The sequence below is a fragment of the Callithrix jacchus genome, chromosome 15 (genome assembly GCF_049354715.1).
Source record: "Callithrix jacchus isolate 240 chromosome 15, calJac240_pri, whole genome shotgun sequence".
NCBI classification, from domain to species: domain Eukaryota; kingdom Metazoa; phylum Chordata; class Mammalia; order Primates; family Cebidae; genus Callithrix; species Callithrix jacchus.
In genome coordinates this window covers 26,353,644-26,369,629 of record NC_133516.1, presented here as the reverse complement: position 1 = coordinate 26,369,629, position 15,986 = coordinate 26,353,644, and the positions used below count along the sequence as shown (strand labels likewise).

Here is a 15,986-nt window from a genome sequence, read left to right as displayed (position 1 = left end):
AGAGATTTCTTTTTATGTTTTTTGTTTCCTTTTGTTTTTAATTTGGCGCCACAAACAAGAAGAGAGCAGTGGTATCTTTCTGCCACTATTTGTAACCAGGATTTCCACATTCTGTAGTTAAGCAATTGTTTGATACTATCCCAAAATGTTTGAATCTTTCTTAATCTCCTAGTGGGAAGGCATGTTTCCAGACACAGCTGGGTACTGCATCAAATAAAACACAAAGCAGACTGGGCACAATCCTGACTGCTAGTGTAAGCATTCCGTTTCTCTTTTTTTATCCACATTGATAATGTGGAAATCACAGCCTCCATCTGTGAGTTTCTACACAGGTACGTCCTCTAGTGTGGCTGGGACAGAGAAAAAAAGTGAATGTGCTCTTTGATCAGATTGGATAATGGAGCAGCAGTTTTTCAGATGCTTCCAGTGGCTTCCAAAAAAGAATTTTTCAGCTGAATGAAAACCTTCAAGGAAATATGTAAATGGGTTTCTCTAACTGTGTAGGTAGCCAGTCTGGTACCCTTAAGCAATAACAGGAGTAACTTTCTTGCTGGCAGGACCAGGCTTTTGTAAACAAGGATTTTGTTTTTCTTTTCTTCCTCTCTCCTCCCTTTCTCCCTTCTCCCTTCCCTTTCTTTCCATTTTGGCACTAAATATGAATACAATAAAATCATCTTGATCATGGTCATTGGAAAGATTTTTATACTATCTGAGATAAGAAATTATATTTAAATTTTCAAGCCTGGGATTTTAAATTCTGCATTCTCTTCCTTTGAGAATGTGATCCTTAAACTGCTGTGTTTTTTGCATCATTTTAATTTTATATAGAAGAACAAGTGATATATGCATAATTAAAACTATGACCTATTTTCAGAGTGCAAATTTTAGAACTAATAAAACTTAGAGTAACTTAAATCCTAGATTTTCATTAAGTTAAACCACAGAAATGAGTGGAAAAACTATTTTCATCTTACTTGAAGGCAGCTGCTCCCATGGGCAGCCTCTTTGAGGCTGATTGGGAAGTGAGGCTTTAGTCTGCCCAATGTGATGCTTCTCAAGGCTGAAAGGTAGCCAGGGCTTTCATGAGAAATACTCCCCAGATCTTACATTTAGTTTGATTTTCATTTTACACATGAGTATAAAGTTGCTTGCTGCTTGCTGTAATGTTGTGCTTTGATAGAAAGCTTTCATTAAGTAGTTAGCAAGTTTTGTCATGTTAACATGATTTTGAGGCAGTCAGATGGCGCTGTGAGATGCACATTGTAGGTCCATACTGTGCCAAATGTTATGCTTGGGGTCAGGTTCCAGCTCATGCTGCAGTCCGAAGGGAGTGGGTGGTTGAGTAGATAGCTGAAAGAACACTCCAGGGGGCTGTCGGCAGGTGAAAGGTAGTTTTATTCAGCAGCTCTCTCAGCAGTAGTTTACTCACGCTATCTTGCTCACAATGTTTGCCCTATCTCAGCTGCTTAGTCTGGTGGCTCCCACACACAGCTACGTGGCCAGCTCTCCCTTCAGGGTCCGCAGCCTAACTCTTTCTCTCTCTGAGTGAGCCAAGCCACGTCCTGGCTCCTCACTGTCCATCTAACAAAGCCATGTTATGGCTACATGGCTATGATAACAACTGGAGTTTTATGCCTGTGCTGTAAACTTGCTGAATCACTGTGAATGTTTACCTTGGCTTATTCTTGACCGAAGTACAGCCATGTTCCTTAAGTGCATATTAGGGATTCCCCTCATTCCACCACATGACAAGCAACATGGAGAATTAGCAATTGGCTACATGTGTCTTAGTTGCCAAGTGCTCATCTTGATAGCCATTCATTTCTTGTTTTCATGTCAGTTGAGATCTCTTCATGCCCTCAGACTCTGCCTTCTCCCAGTGCTTCTTAATGGTCAATCATCATGCAAATAACCTAATGAAAGAGTTGCTTTATAAAGAGGAGTTTTTAAGAATGCCAAGATTTTCATACATTTTAACTGTATCCCAAAGGATGTTACTTAATTTAGAATAAAACTATGTCTCAAAATGTCTATTGGATGATTATCATGTTTTGATTGATGGGACCACCTGGCACATATATTGTGTCTTTAATATTATATATTCTTTTAGAACCTTATGTTAGTGTTTTCTTTATTAAAAAAGATATTGTTTTCTTTATTAAGACAAAAGTGATCTGTTCCCACCTGAGTGCTAGAGTTAGAGTGCTAGGTGCAGCAGTACCTGTGGGAACAGGGACTGTCTTCATTGTGTAAAGACTGCTGGCCACCACTTCCTGTGGGCGTGTGTGCTTATCAACCCCTGTTGGATTGGAGGTAGCATGACCTGCCCTTTTCTGTCCCACAGAAATGCTGTAAGGAGTTATGAGAGGGATTTTGTTTTTACTTTTGAAGTATCACATTAGCTAAAGGCAGAGCAGTACTGTGTTAGCATTGTTATTGTATTAGTTAGCTTGTGAGGGGGGGTCCTACTGTAAACTACATTACTGATAGTCTCTCTTAAACTAGATTTTGGTTTGTTTAGCTAACGGTTCAATGGCTATTACAGCCACAACCCCAGTACTTGACAAGAGATTATTTAGCAGTCTTGAAGGAAGGAATCTGGTTTAGGTTTTGCTTTCTTTTAATAGGCCTACATGGCATCATGTTTTCCTTTGAAGGTAAGGCTTCTTCCTAGTAATTACATTCTTAGCTGACATGACACATTTGAAGGATTTTAAAAGAAAAAAAAAAGCAAACTTCTATTTTTAGAAGCTGAAACCAGAACCATGACTTTGGCGTTGATGAAGAGAAGCTCAGTAATTTAGGACCTGCAGCTTTATATTCTCTCTGAGTCTTCAGTTCACAGTCTTATTTTTAGAAACTGGTTTTTATGCTTGCCTGGAAAGTCTTCTGCAGTAGAATGGAGTTATCTTTTTAAAAAGAACTTAGAAATAGTAAAATAATTTATATGCTGTCAGTTCAGTTAAAAATTTTGATGTAGTAATTGACAAAGGTAGCAATAGGAAGAAAGAATCAGTTGTAGCCTCTACATCTCCAAATAAGGGATAAGAATCAGAACAGTCGTGTCTGATCAACTTTAACTCAAGTGAGCTAAAGAAAAATCCGCTGAAACATGTTAGAATTAAAATATTAACAAATGGATTTGACAGTACCAGAGGCTAACTTGAACCACATGTCTTTTTACATACTTTGTGTATATACCTTTTTTTTTTTTTTTTTTTTTTTTTTTGAGACAGAGTCTTGCTCTGTTGCCAGGCGCCGGGCTGGAGTGCAGTGGCGCAATCTTGGCTCACTGCAATCTCCACCTCCTGGGTTCAAGCAGTTCTCCTGCCTCAGCCTCCTGCGTAGCTGGGACTACAGGCGCGCATCACCACGCCCAGCTAATTTTTGTATTTTTTAGTAGAGACAGGGTTTCACCATGTTGGCCAGGATGGTCTTGATTTCTTGACCTCGTGATCCGCCCACCTCAGCCTCCCATCTGTATATAACTTTTTACAATCATGAAGGAGAATTTTATCACAAATCTAGCTTTTAAAAACATTTTTCCTCTATATAACTTATGAAAATATAATTATAGGAAGAACCATATAGGAAGAATCTTTTCTTCAGACTTTTTCCTATTGTTAGTACCAGATATCTCTTTATTATCTTTTTCTTTTTTATTTCTAAGAAGTAGAGTTTGCGTTTAAATTACTCTGAAGCTTTATGAGGGGAACTGAAAACTTTGTGTTTCTGTTCCACACTGCAGACATTTATTTTCCAGACCTCAATAAGGGGTCTTATGCCTGATATTTTTATCACCTGTCTCTGGTAACGGGTAGATAGGAGATAAGGGAGGTAGCCCCCAGGAAACTTAAGCTGATAAACCTTAAAGACCTCAAAGCTTATCAAATTTTATCTCTCTCTCTCTTTTTTTTTTTTTTGAGATGAGATCTTGCTCTGTTGCTCAGACTGGACTATAGTGGCACTGTCATAGCTCATTGTAGCCTTAAACTCCTGGATTCTAGCTGTCCTCCCACCTCAACCTCCTGAGTAGGTGGAACTACAGGCCCACACCACCATGCCCAGTTAATTTTAAATTTTTTGTAGAGACAGAGGTATCATGATGGTGCCTGGGCTGGTTTCAAACACCTTACCTCAAGCAGTCCTCTGCCTCAGCCTCCTAAAGTGCTGGGATTATGGGTGTGAACCACTGCGCCTGCCAAATTTCATTTTATAAGCAGCCATATTCTTAGTAAGATACTGTATTAGGAACTCATGGAAAATATTCTGTCTCCCCAAATATGGCACAATACATTGCTTTAGAGTTCTCCATATCTACTGAACACACTTCCTCTTGAAGACCTGAAGACACTCTTCTCCACCCACTGAGTCATTCTAAGTAATTACTATGGATGAGAGAATTACAAATTTTATTTAATATTGCCAGGAGATACTGTCTTTGGTTAAATTCATTTATCTCTTCCAGATATGTGCATGAGTGTTCAAACCATACTCATCAAATGACTGCTAACAGCAGGAAGTCTTAATTTGATATTGTTACTTGCTATTTCTAATGTAAGCTTTTGTTATCAGATTAGAAGAGATGAAAAGGATTGAAAATACTCTATCAACAAGAATGAAAAGAACTGAACTTTCTTACCTTCACTGTAGTGGAAGGACATATTGGTAAATTTTTTCTAGAGAAAATTTTATGATCTGTATCAAATATTAAAATACATATGCCCTTGGACCTAGCAATTTCCCCTGTAACTATATTTACTAAGGAAATAGTAGACAGGTAGGGAAAGGTATTTGTACAGATTGTAGCATTAACTTAACAACAGCAAAAAAAAGGGAAATATTTTTAAATAGAGGATTCCTTGAATTACAGCATTTCATACAAGGGAGTATTATGGTTCTGTTAAAAGGATGTTTCATGTTCTATTTTTATTGGCATCAAAAAATATTCACTATATACTACTACATGAGAAAAGATTACAAAACAATGTAATGTGTATAAAATGAATTCATTTTTGTTCTTAAAATATATATGGGTATATTTTTATGTCTGGTAATTCACTGTACTGCTTTTTATAGTGGTTATTTTCAAGGGGGAGGAGAGACTACTAGCCTCTTGTCTAATTTGTACACTACTATGTAGTTTAAAATTGTGTATTTACTTGTCTTGCTTTGTAGTCAAAGAGAATAGTAAAGATATTTACATTCTGGAAAATAAAAGAATATACAGGTTTAGAGTAGGCAGTATGACATTGACCTTTGCATTGTACTCCTTGGTGGAGTGCCCTTATAATATTTGCTGAAGCGTATCATGCACAATCTCCAGTCCATTTCATGCAGTTTGGCACATTTTCCCTGTGCAGTGAGAAGATTGCTCACGTCTGGCATCGTGATTCAGGTGTTTCCACTGCATGACAATGAAGCCCTGAAGAAGCTTGAGGACACCTGGTATACACGGTTTGCTTTAAAGTATCAGCCCATAGGTATGTGTCAGTATTTGTTCTCTTAAAGAAGAGGAAGGCCTCTAATGAAAAGTTATGATCCAGCAGTGGAGTCAGCTCCCTTGGGCAGATATTTAGTGCTCTACTAGGCAGGATCACCAACTGCATATGGGAAATCATTTTGGCAGGAGGGAGGAATAAGATGGGTTAGATGACCCTCTCATTTTTTTTATTAACTTTTTTTTTTTGTTATTTTTTGAGATAGGGTCTCACTATGTCACAGGCTGGAGTGCAGTGGTATGATCATGGCTCACTGCAGCCTTGACCTCCCAGACTTAATCAATCCTCCCATCTCAGTCTCCTGAGTAGCTGAGATCGCAGGTGTGCACCACCATGCCCAACTAATTTTTTGTATTTTTTTGCAAAGACGGGGCTTCACCATGTTGCTCAGGCTGGTCTTGAACCCCTATGCTCAAGCAATCCTCTTGTCTTGGCTTCCCAAAGTGCTGGGATTATGGGTGTGAGCCACTGTGCCTGGCGTTTTTTGACTTTCTAATATTATCCCAGATCAGCTGAATCACAGGCTTTCTTTCACTACCCTTCACCAACAACACAAGACAGTTCAGAGTGGCCTTCCTGAATATGTGGCAGAGTTGGAATCAAACAAGTTTTAATAAGAATTTAGTTTGACTATGAATGACTATTTTGTGTTTGAAATTTTTTATTTTTGAGGAGCCAGTTATTTAGAATGAACCAAGCTATGCCATACTTAGGGCAGCTAGCAGGCCAAATATCTTTTGAGGTGATTTGTAATTACCTTGGCGTGTATTACTGGATCTATCCATTTTCTCTGAATATAATTATGAAACTATTAATTTATTTGGTATGTGCCGGACATTATTTAAAATTCTGTCAATATGGATGTTCAAGTATTTTAGTCTGGTTGTGTTTTTTTTTTTTTTTTTTTTTTTTTGAGACGGAGTTTCGCTCTTGTTACCCAGGCTGGAGTGCAATGGCGCAATCTCGGCTCACTGCAACCTCTGCTTCCTGGGCTCAGGCAATTCTCCTGCCTCAGCCTCCCGAGTAGCTGGGATTACAGGCACGCGCCACCGTGCCCAGCTAATTTTTTGTATTTTTAGTAGAGACGGGGGTTTCACCATGTTGACCTGGATGATCTCAATCTCTTGACCTTGTGATCCACCCGCCTCGGCCTCCCAAAGTGCTGGGATTACAGGCGTGAGCCACCGCGCCCGGCCCGGTTGCGTTTTTTAAGCATAAGAATTAAATTTAAGCTGGTAGATTTCACATTAGCATTACTATCATTTTTTTTCTTTAAATGACATTTTCCTTTGGATTTTGTTTAATGGTATCCTTCGAAAATAATTTTCTTTCTGCTTTCTGTTTCTGAAAACAACTATCATATAATGTGTACCAAACAAAAATTGTTTTTAAGATCAAACTCTGAAATTACATTTGAATTTTGTTGTATCCTCTGAAAGGAAAAGTTTTGTTTTTGATAATTCCAGGTCATATAATAGTCATTTTATGTTACACTTAAAACTGTTTTACTTTGTTTTGGCATTTAAGTGGCAGGAAATTTGAATATTACTTCTAGGACTTGTAAAGTGACTGTATCTATTAGCTACTTTTTTTTTTGACATGAAGTCTCACTCTGTGGCCCAGGCTGAAGTGCAGTGGCACGATCTCGGCTCACTGCAATCTCTGCATCCTGGGTTGAAGTGATTCTCCTGCCTCAGCCTCCTAAGTAGCTGAGACTACAAGTACACACCACCATGCTTTGCTAATTTTTGTATTTTTGGTAGAGACAGAGTTTCACCATGTTGACCAGGCTGGTCTTGAACTCCTGACCTCAGGTGATCTGCCTGCCTTGGCCTCCCAAAGTGCTGGGATTACAGATGTGAGCCACTATGCCCAGTCTCTATTAGCTAATTCTTAGAAAGTAAGGGGAGAAAGTGAGTTGATGGTGAAGGCTAGGCATGAGTGGTAGTGGATTTGGGGTATCTGGGGACTGAGACTGGTGATAGCATCTGGAATATAGGTGACTCTTGAAGCTCCCCGAGATTGAAAGGGGAAGGTCATCTGCTGTGGAGCCAAGTGTCATGAGCACCTTTAAAAAAAATGATGGATGTTCTTTAACCTCATTCATATCCACCATTTTCATTTGCTCCTGGGTTAAGGGGAAGAATTAAGGATAGGAGAAAATAAGCCTATCTCAGTTCATTCTAATCCACCTTTGTAGACTACTCAAGTTATCTTAAGAAAAATATTTTAACTGTTTGTTGTTAACTAAGAAATAATAACGCCAACTGCCACACTTCTTCTCAACCCCTGCTTCCCACCCTGGTCCTGGTGCAGGATGCTCTTATGATCTCAGCACTCCCCATGTGGATGATGCTGGCAAAGGAAGCAGTGTTGGTGACCTCTCTAGAGTCAGTTAGCTTGTGTTGAGTTCACAGAACATTAGCAGTCATGTTGCTTGGACCTTTTTCTGCCCAGTGCATATATATGTTCCATGGCTGTTCTGGAAGTTAATGTGTAGAATCCTGTTTTGTGCTTTTGAATAATTTTTCTTTAGTGTAGAAGGGAAGGGCAGAATTTTATGGATGGGGAGTCTTCTTCAAAAAGGACATTTATAACACTAAAGTGGGAGAAAAGTGGGGAGCATAAATTAAACCTCCAAATTAATGTTCAATGGCCATGGCTCAACTTAAATTAGGAACTTGGAGATTTTGAGTCAGCTACAAGATGAGTTTTCCTTTGGGAAGAGGGTATCCACCAGGTGAGGGGAAACAGAGTCCAGGCACCTGACAGAGCAGCCCCCGCAGCTAAGGCCTGGGCTCTAAGCTTGGAGAAATGTTGGGCCTGCCATGCAGACAAGCAGGGTCTTTTTACTGCATGGAGGATGGATTGACCACCACATGCTGATTGGGAAGTGACGGTTAAATGATCCCCACTTAACTAAAAAATGAATAAACATACTTGAAATGATTTTTTAAAGTCTTTGGTAGTCTATATTTATGTTCTTCCTTTCTTTCCACTATAGACAGTATTCGTGGCTACTTTGGGGAAACAATTGCTCTGTACTTTGGATTTTTGGAATATTTCACTTTCGCATTAATCCCCATGGCTGTCATTGGGTTACCTTACTACTTGTTTGTGTGGGAAGACTATGACAAGTACGTGATCTTTGCCTCATTCAACCTGATCTGGTCCACGGTGATTCTGGAAGTGTGGAAGCGTGGCTGTGCCAACATGACCTACAGGTGGGGAACACTGCTCATGAAGAGAAAGTTTGAGGAGCCCCGGCCGGGATTTCATGGTGTCTTGGGTATCAATTCCATCACTGGGAAGGAGGAGCCTCTGTACCCCAGCTACAAGAGACAGATGCGCATTTACCTGGTCTCTCTGCCATTTGTGTGCCTCTGCCTCTATTTCTCACTGTATGTCATGATGATTTACTTCGACTTAGAGGTTTGGGCCTTGGGTCTCCATGAGAACAGTGGGTCTGAGTGGACCAGTGTCCTGTTGTATGTGCCCAGCATCATCTATGCCATTGTGATTGAGATCATGAATCGTCTGTATCGATATGCTGCCGAGTTTTTAACTTCATGGGGTAAGACTTGAGGCTTTATATTCATGTCTTACTTGCCTGTAAGAAACATTGCTTAGATCATGGGATTCATATAGCTGCTACCTTGCAGAGAAAATAGATGTTGCTCTTGGCTCTTTGTAGAGACATAGGAAAATTCATCAGCTTTGTGAACACTGATGATCTCCTTGCCATAGTTAATTTATTTATCCATTCAAACCAATGAACAAATTTGCTCTATTATTCCCTAGGAAGAAGTCTGGGCCTTAACTTTGTGGGGCATAAAGATGTTTAGGGGCTGGGCGCAGTGGCTTACACCTGTAATCCTAGCACTTTGGGAGGCTTAGGTGGGCAGATCACAAGGTCAGGAGTTTGAGACTAGCCTGGCCAATATGGTAAAACTCCATCTCTACAAGAAATACAAAAAGTAGCCAGGCATGGTGGCAGGTGCCTGTAGTCTCAGCTACTCAGGTGGCTGAGGCAGGAGAATCACTTGAACCCAAGAGGTGGAGGTTGCAGTGAGCTGAGATTGTGCCACTGCACTCCAGCCTGGGTGACAGAGTGAGACTCCCTCTCAAAAAAAAAATGTTTTAAATTATTTTTATTCGTGGTATAAAAACATCAGCTGTCATTTATTGAGTACTTTCCTTGTGCTAATACTAGACTAAGGTTTTACATTATTTCTGATCCTGAGAAGGACCTTGGGAGAGGATGGTCAGCTTTGTTTTGTAGGCAATATGGCTGAGTAGCTAAGTTGGTGTTCAAATCCAGGTCAGTCCAACACTCTCTAAGATGACACTTATCTTCAGAATCTTCCTATTTGTCATTTTATCTTGCTGTTTTGGGGTCTATACAGTGTTACCTTTTCTAGATGAGGAGAGAAATTTGAGTTTCCTTTCAAATTAATCCTTGTAAGCCACATGAAACTTTACTTATAGAACTTTATTTATAGAAAACTTTATTTATTGTCCTATTCTTCAGAGGTTACTATTAGTTTTCACTATTATTTCTTATACAGAGTTTTGGGTGGCTGTCTGTAGGATTGTTTGCCAGCACTTCCCAAATTTCTTTGTGTCAATAATTTAAAAAATAATTTCAGACTATAGCGCTATTGCAGGACCCTGAAAAATGTGTCCTTGTTTGATGCTCTTGGTGGTGAGGCATAGCTGTGATTGACAGCCTAGCACATTTACTGACAGGCTCTGATGTTGGACATCTCTGCCCTCAGTGCAAGTCCCACTTTACTTCATAACAGTGCTTTCATATTGTTTTCTTACTGAGAAGTTACCTCTGTGCTTTGATGTTTCAGAGAATCACAGACTGGAATCTGCCTATCAGAATCATCTAATTCTGAAAGTTTTAGTGGTAAGTATAGTGTTTATATACAAATCCATTTTATGAAACTGATATGTACTGCATAATGGATAGGACTACAAATATGAACAGTTACTTCTAATTTAAGATATCAATATATTTTTTACAAATAGGCAAGGACTGATTAAAAAATTGTTTACCTCTGTGTTCAGTATTACAAATGTGCATGTGATGTAAGAGTTCAAAATATAGGAGTTAGTATTGTAGCCAGTTTCCAGTTATTTAAAAACTAGGCCAGGTGCAGTGGTTCATACGTGTAATCCCAGCACTTTGGGAGGCTGATGCGGGTGAATCAAGAGTTTGAGACCATCATGGCCAACATGGTGAAACTCTATCTCTACTAAAAATAGAAAAATTAGCTGGGGATGGTGGCATAGGCCTGTAATCCCAGCTGCTCGGGAAGCCGAGGCACGAGAATTGCTGGAGCTTGGGGATGGGGAAGTTGCAGTGAGCCAAGATGGCACCACTGCATTCCAACTTGGGTGACAGAGCAAGGCTCTGTCTCAAAAAAAGTAATAAAAATAAATAAAAAAACTAACTGGCTAGATGTGGTAGCCCACACCTATAATCCCAGCACTTTGGGAAGCTTGAGGCAGGTGGATCACTTGAGGCTGGGAGTTTGAGACCAGCCTGGCTAACACAGTGAAAACCCATCTCTACCAAAAAATACAAAAAAAATTTGCCAGATGTAGTGGTGCATACCTGTAGTCCCAACTACTTGGGAGGCTGAGGCAGGACACTTGAACCCAGGAGGTGGAGGTTGCAGTGAGCCAAGATCACACCACTGCACTCTAACCTGGGCAACAGAGCAAGACCCTGTCTCAAAACAAAACAAAAATCGAACGACTTTTTAGACATGTTTCTATTCTTTTCCTTTTGGTTATTTCTTTGAATGTCTTGCTATTCTGTAATCCTTCCTGGCACCACAACCTGTTTAGTGATGGAACTTACATTAAAAAAATTTTTTTAATGTCCAAAGTTCAAAAGGTTCCAAGTATATTTCGATAGTTGGGAGGAAAGAGACAGAAAGCAGTATGTAATCTGTTTGCTGTTTGTATAAAAGCTGACATGTCATGCCTCTTTTTACCATTATTATAAATAATAAATACCAGCTTGAAAACACCTCATTTATCAGGGGTTTACCTCAGTCATCTGTAACGTAAGTGAGAATCAAGAAACGTGCATGAAGAATCCTCTGAACTTTCAACTGGTATTGATTTAACATAGTCCATGTACTTCACTCCCAAGGGAAGGATCCAGACCTCATTTAAAATCTCTGTTCTAGCCATAGAAGTCATTCTAAGAAGTTTATCTATCTGGTTTTTTGGTCCTTAAAAAATCAGAAACCACCATCACGAGGGTGTTTAGATTTCTGGAAGTAGGCAAACCTGCAGAAAAAGAACATGTAAGGAAATGAAAACCTGTCATAAGAGATAAGAATTCAACAATTGGGCATTAGGAAAGGGACAAGTAGCCGTACATATCCAAAAGGTTTCAAAGGCATCCTTCACTCTGTGAAATGGTTCATACTTAAAATGTTGATGCTAAACCACCAAGGAAGTTCTGTGCTCTCTGTGTAAGAAAGTAGAGGAATGTGGAATGCATTGAAAAGTTCATTCAAAAAGTTATAATGGGAGGAGATTTTTCCCTCAGAGGTAAAAACACTCCATTAGTCTGAAAGAATTCAGTTATTTGTGAGACTTTATTGTTCTCTGATGATGTCAGATATAGTTAAGTAACTGCCTTGTAAAAAAAATGCCGTTGATTAAAGTCTTCTTCTTCCACAATGCTTCTTAGGCTTCCCCCATCCTATTTTCTTTCTTAAATTTATTATACTTTAAGTTCTGGGGTACATGTGCAGAATGTGCAGATTTGTTACATAAATATACACGTGGCATGGTGGTTTGCTGCAGCCATTCCCCCGTCATCTACATTAGGTATTTCTCCTGATGTTTACCCTCCCCAATCCCCCCACCCCCGGCTATTCCTCCCCCTACACCCTCTGACAAACCCTGGTATGTGACATTCTCCTCCCTGTGTTCTCATTGTTCAACACCCACTTATGATTGAGAACATGAGGTGTTTGGTTTTCTGTTCTTGTGTCAGTTTGCTGAGAATGTTGGTTTCCAGCTTTATCTGTGTCCCTGCAAAGGACATGAACTCATCCTTGTATATGTGCCACGTTTTCTTTATCCAGTCTATCATTGATGGGCATTTGGGTTGGTTCCAAGTCTTTGCTGTTATAAATGGTGCCACAATAAACATATGTGTGCATGTGTCTTTATAACTGAATGTTTTATAATCCTTTGGGTATATATGCAGTAATGGGATTGCCAGGTCAAATGGTATTTCTAGTTCTAGATCCTTGAGGAATCTCATACTGTCTTCCACAATGGTTGAACTACTTCACACTCCCACCAACAGTGTAAAAGCATTCCTATTTCTCCACATCCTCTCCAGCATCTGTTGTCTCCTAATTTTTAATGATCACCATTCTAACTAGTGTGAGATGGTATGTCAATGTGGTTTTGATTTGCATTTCTCTAATGACCAGTGATGATGAGCTTTTTCTCATATGTTTGTTGGCTGCATACATGCCTTCTTTTGAGAAGTGTCCTCATATCGTTTGCCCACTTTTTGCTGAGTTGTTTTTTTCTTGTAAATTTATTTAAGTTCTCTGCAGATTCTGGATATTAGTCCTTTGTCATATGGGTAGATCACAAACTTTTTTTCCCCATTCTGTTGGCTGCTGTTTCACTCTATTGATAGTTTCTTTTGCTGTACAGAGCTCTTAAGTTTAATGAGATCCCATTTGTCTATTTTGGCTTTTGTTACCATTGCTTTTGGTGTTTTAGTCATGAAGCCTTTGCCCATGCTTGTGTCCTTAATGGTATTGCGTAGGTTTTCTTTTAGGGTTTTTATGGTGTTAGGTCTTATGTTTAAATATTTAATCCATCTGGAGTTAACTTTTGTATAAGGTGTAAGGAAGAGGTTCAGTTTCAGTTTTCTGCATATGGCTAGCCAGTTTTCCCAACACCATGTTTTGTCAGGTTTGTCAAAGATCAGATGGTTGTAGATGTGTGGCATTACTTCCAAGACCTCTGTTCTGTTCCATTGGTCTATATCTCTGTTTTGGTACCAGTACCATACTGTTTTGATGACTATAGCCTTGTAGTAGGCTTGTAGTATAGTTTGAAGTCAGGTAGCATGGTGCTTCCAGCTTTGTTTTTTTTTTTTTCTTAGGATTGTCTTGTCTTTGTGGGCTCTTTTTTGGTTCCATATGAAGTTTAAGGTGGTTTTTTCCAGCTCTGTGAAGAACGTCAATGGTAGCTTGATAGGGATAACATTGAATCTAAAAATTACTTTGGGCAGTATAGCCATTATCATGATATTGATTCTTCCTAACCATGAGCATGGAATGTTTTTCCATCTGTTTGTGTCCTCTCTTATTTCCTTGAGCAGTAGTTTGTAGTTTTCCTTGAAAAGGTCCTTCACATCCCTTGTTAGTTGTATTCCTAGGTATTTTATTCTCTTTGTACCAATTGTGAATGGGAGTTCACTCATGATTTGGCTGTCTGTTTGTGTGTTATTGGTGCATAGGAATCTTGTGATTTTTGCACATCAATTTTGTATCCTGAGACTTTGCTGAAGCTGCTTATCAGCTTGAGATTTTGGGCTGCGATGATGGGGTCTTCCAAATTTGCAGTCATGTCATCTGCAAATAGAGACAAATTGACTTCCTCTTTTCCTAATTGAATACCCTTTATTTCTTTTTCTTGCCTGATTGCCCTGGCCAAAACTTCCAATACTATGTTGAAGAGGAGTGGTGAGAGAGGGCATCCTTGTCTTGTGCTGGTTTTCAAAGGAAATGCTTCCAGTTTTTGCCCATTCAGTATGATATTGGCTGTGGGTTTGTCATAAATAGCCCTTATTTTGAGACACGTTCTGTTGATACCTGATTTATTGAGAGTTTTTAGCATAAAGGGCTATTGAATTTTGTTGAAGGCCTTCTCTACATCTATTGAGATAATCATGTAGTTTTTGTTTTTGGTACTGTTTATGTGATGGATTGCATTTATAGATTTGCATATGTTGAACCAGCTATGCATCCCAGGGATGAAGCCTATTTGATTGTGGTGGATAAGCTTTTCGATGTGCTGTTGGATTTGGCTTGCCAGTATTTTATTGAAGATTTTCACGTTAATGTTCATCATGGATATTGGCCTGAAATTTTCAGTTTTAGTTAGATCTCTGCCAGGTTTAGGTATTAGTATGATGTTAGTCTCATAAAATGAGTTAGGGAAGAGTCCCTCTTTCTGTATTGTTTGGAATAGTTTAAAAGACACTGACTGGCAAATTGGATAAAGAGTCAAGACCCATTGGTGTGCTGTATTCAGGAGACCAGTTTCATGTGCAAAGACATACATAGGCTCACAATAAAGGGATGGAGGAAGATTTGCCAAGCAAATGGAGAGAGAAAAAAAAAAGCAGGGGTTGCATTCCTAGTCTCTGATAAAACAGACTTTAAGCCTCTCCCTTCCTTTTTAATCTTAAGGGGATGGTGTTTCATAGTCTCCCTAGGCTTTTGCTTTTCAACTTCTGCTCTAACTTAGCACCCCTGTCCTGTGGCTGTATTGATCTTACCGCTCATTTTCTAGAATTACTCCCCATCTCTATGGTAATTAAGCACTCACTCCTGTACACATAGCAGCCTTTGTCTAAGTGATGCTACTAGGCAGGAAGTAGTCAGCATGGGGACTGGGAGGCAGAAAGGAAACCCATTCATGCAGGGGATAACTGTAGATTATTGAGCAGGGAACTCCTGGAAGAGATGGCACTTTTTGTGGCAGGATCCCCCTGATTGGTACTCCCCTTCGCCCAGCCTGCTGCTCTGTATCTGGCAGAGCAAGAGAGTTGATGCTCATGGTAACAAAGATGCTTCCCGGGCCAGACTGGTTGTTACAGCCTCCCAGTTACCTGCTGTCTCTCTGTGATAGAGAGAATCTCAGGTCCATAGGCATGAAGAGGCCTCTTATATCAGGCCCTTGTGGTGGGGGCCCCCTTGCTAGTGCCACCCAGCTGACCCACTTACTCTTCGTGGGGTTTTGAGGCAGGCTTGCTTTGCTGGGGCTTTTCTTGCCTGTGTTGCCTGGCCATCCTGGGATCTCTCCATGGAGCATGGGAGTCTCAGGCCCAGCAAGGAATAAGAACACTTACCCAGGAAACTTATTTTTAGTTTAGGGTCCTCATTGATTTCCCCTTGCCAGTTTAGCTGGGCTCTCCTGGCACTGACAGGACTCCTATTCTGATATGGGAGGAATGAGCCTACTTGGGCTACCTGGGTTGTTAGATTGCGATTGGGAAATGCCAGGCCTGGGTCTCCTCCTGTTGAGTGGGGGAACTGGAGATATGCATGTGCTGTTTTTGTTGTTCCTTTAGCTCTGGGGTCCTAGACCATCCCATCTTCCTTTAAGCACCTTTCAGAGTTCTCCTTTGGTTGCCTCATTTGTTATTTCCAGAGTTTGTTTGTTTATTTAGTAAGGAGACATGGGGAGAAACAA

General features: G+C 39.9%; 1 protein-coding gene across 23 annotated transcripts in view; it reads left to right on the top strand.

Annotated features, from left to right (window-relative positions):
• ANO10 (anoctamin 10) overlaps window positions 1-15,986 on the top strand; it is a 235,295-nt gene that overhangs the window by 30,321 nt on the left and 188,988 nt on the right. For 21 of the 23 annotated variants that reach the window (XR_001907298.5, XR_013527249.1, XR_008476706.2 and 18 more), the window contains 3 exons: window positions 5,364-5,483; window positions 8,506-9,075; window positions 10,361-10,416. Coding sequence is in view for 20 of the 23 variants with exons in the window: in XM_035275008.3 (XP_035130899.1) it covers window positions 5,364-5,483; window positions 8,506-9,075; window positions 10,361-10,416 (746 nt within the window). In the remaining 3 variants the exon portion in view is untranslated. The remainder of the gene's footprint in view (window positions 1-5,363; window positions 5,484-8,505; window positions 9,076-10,360; window positions 10,417-15,986) is intronic. The other 2 variants (XM_035275010.3, XM_078350608.1) reach the window with 1 other exon arrangement.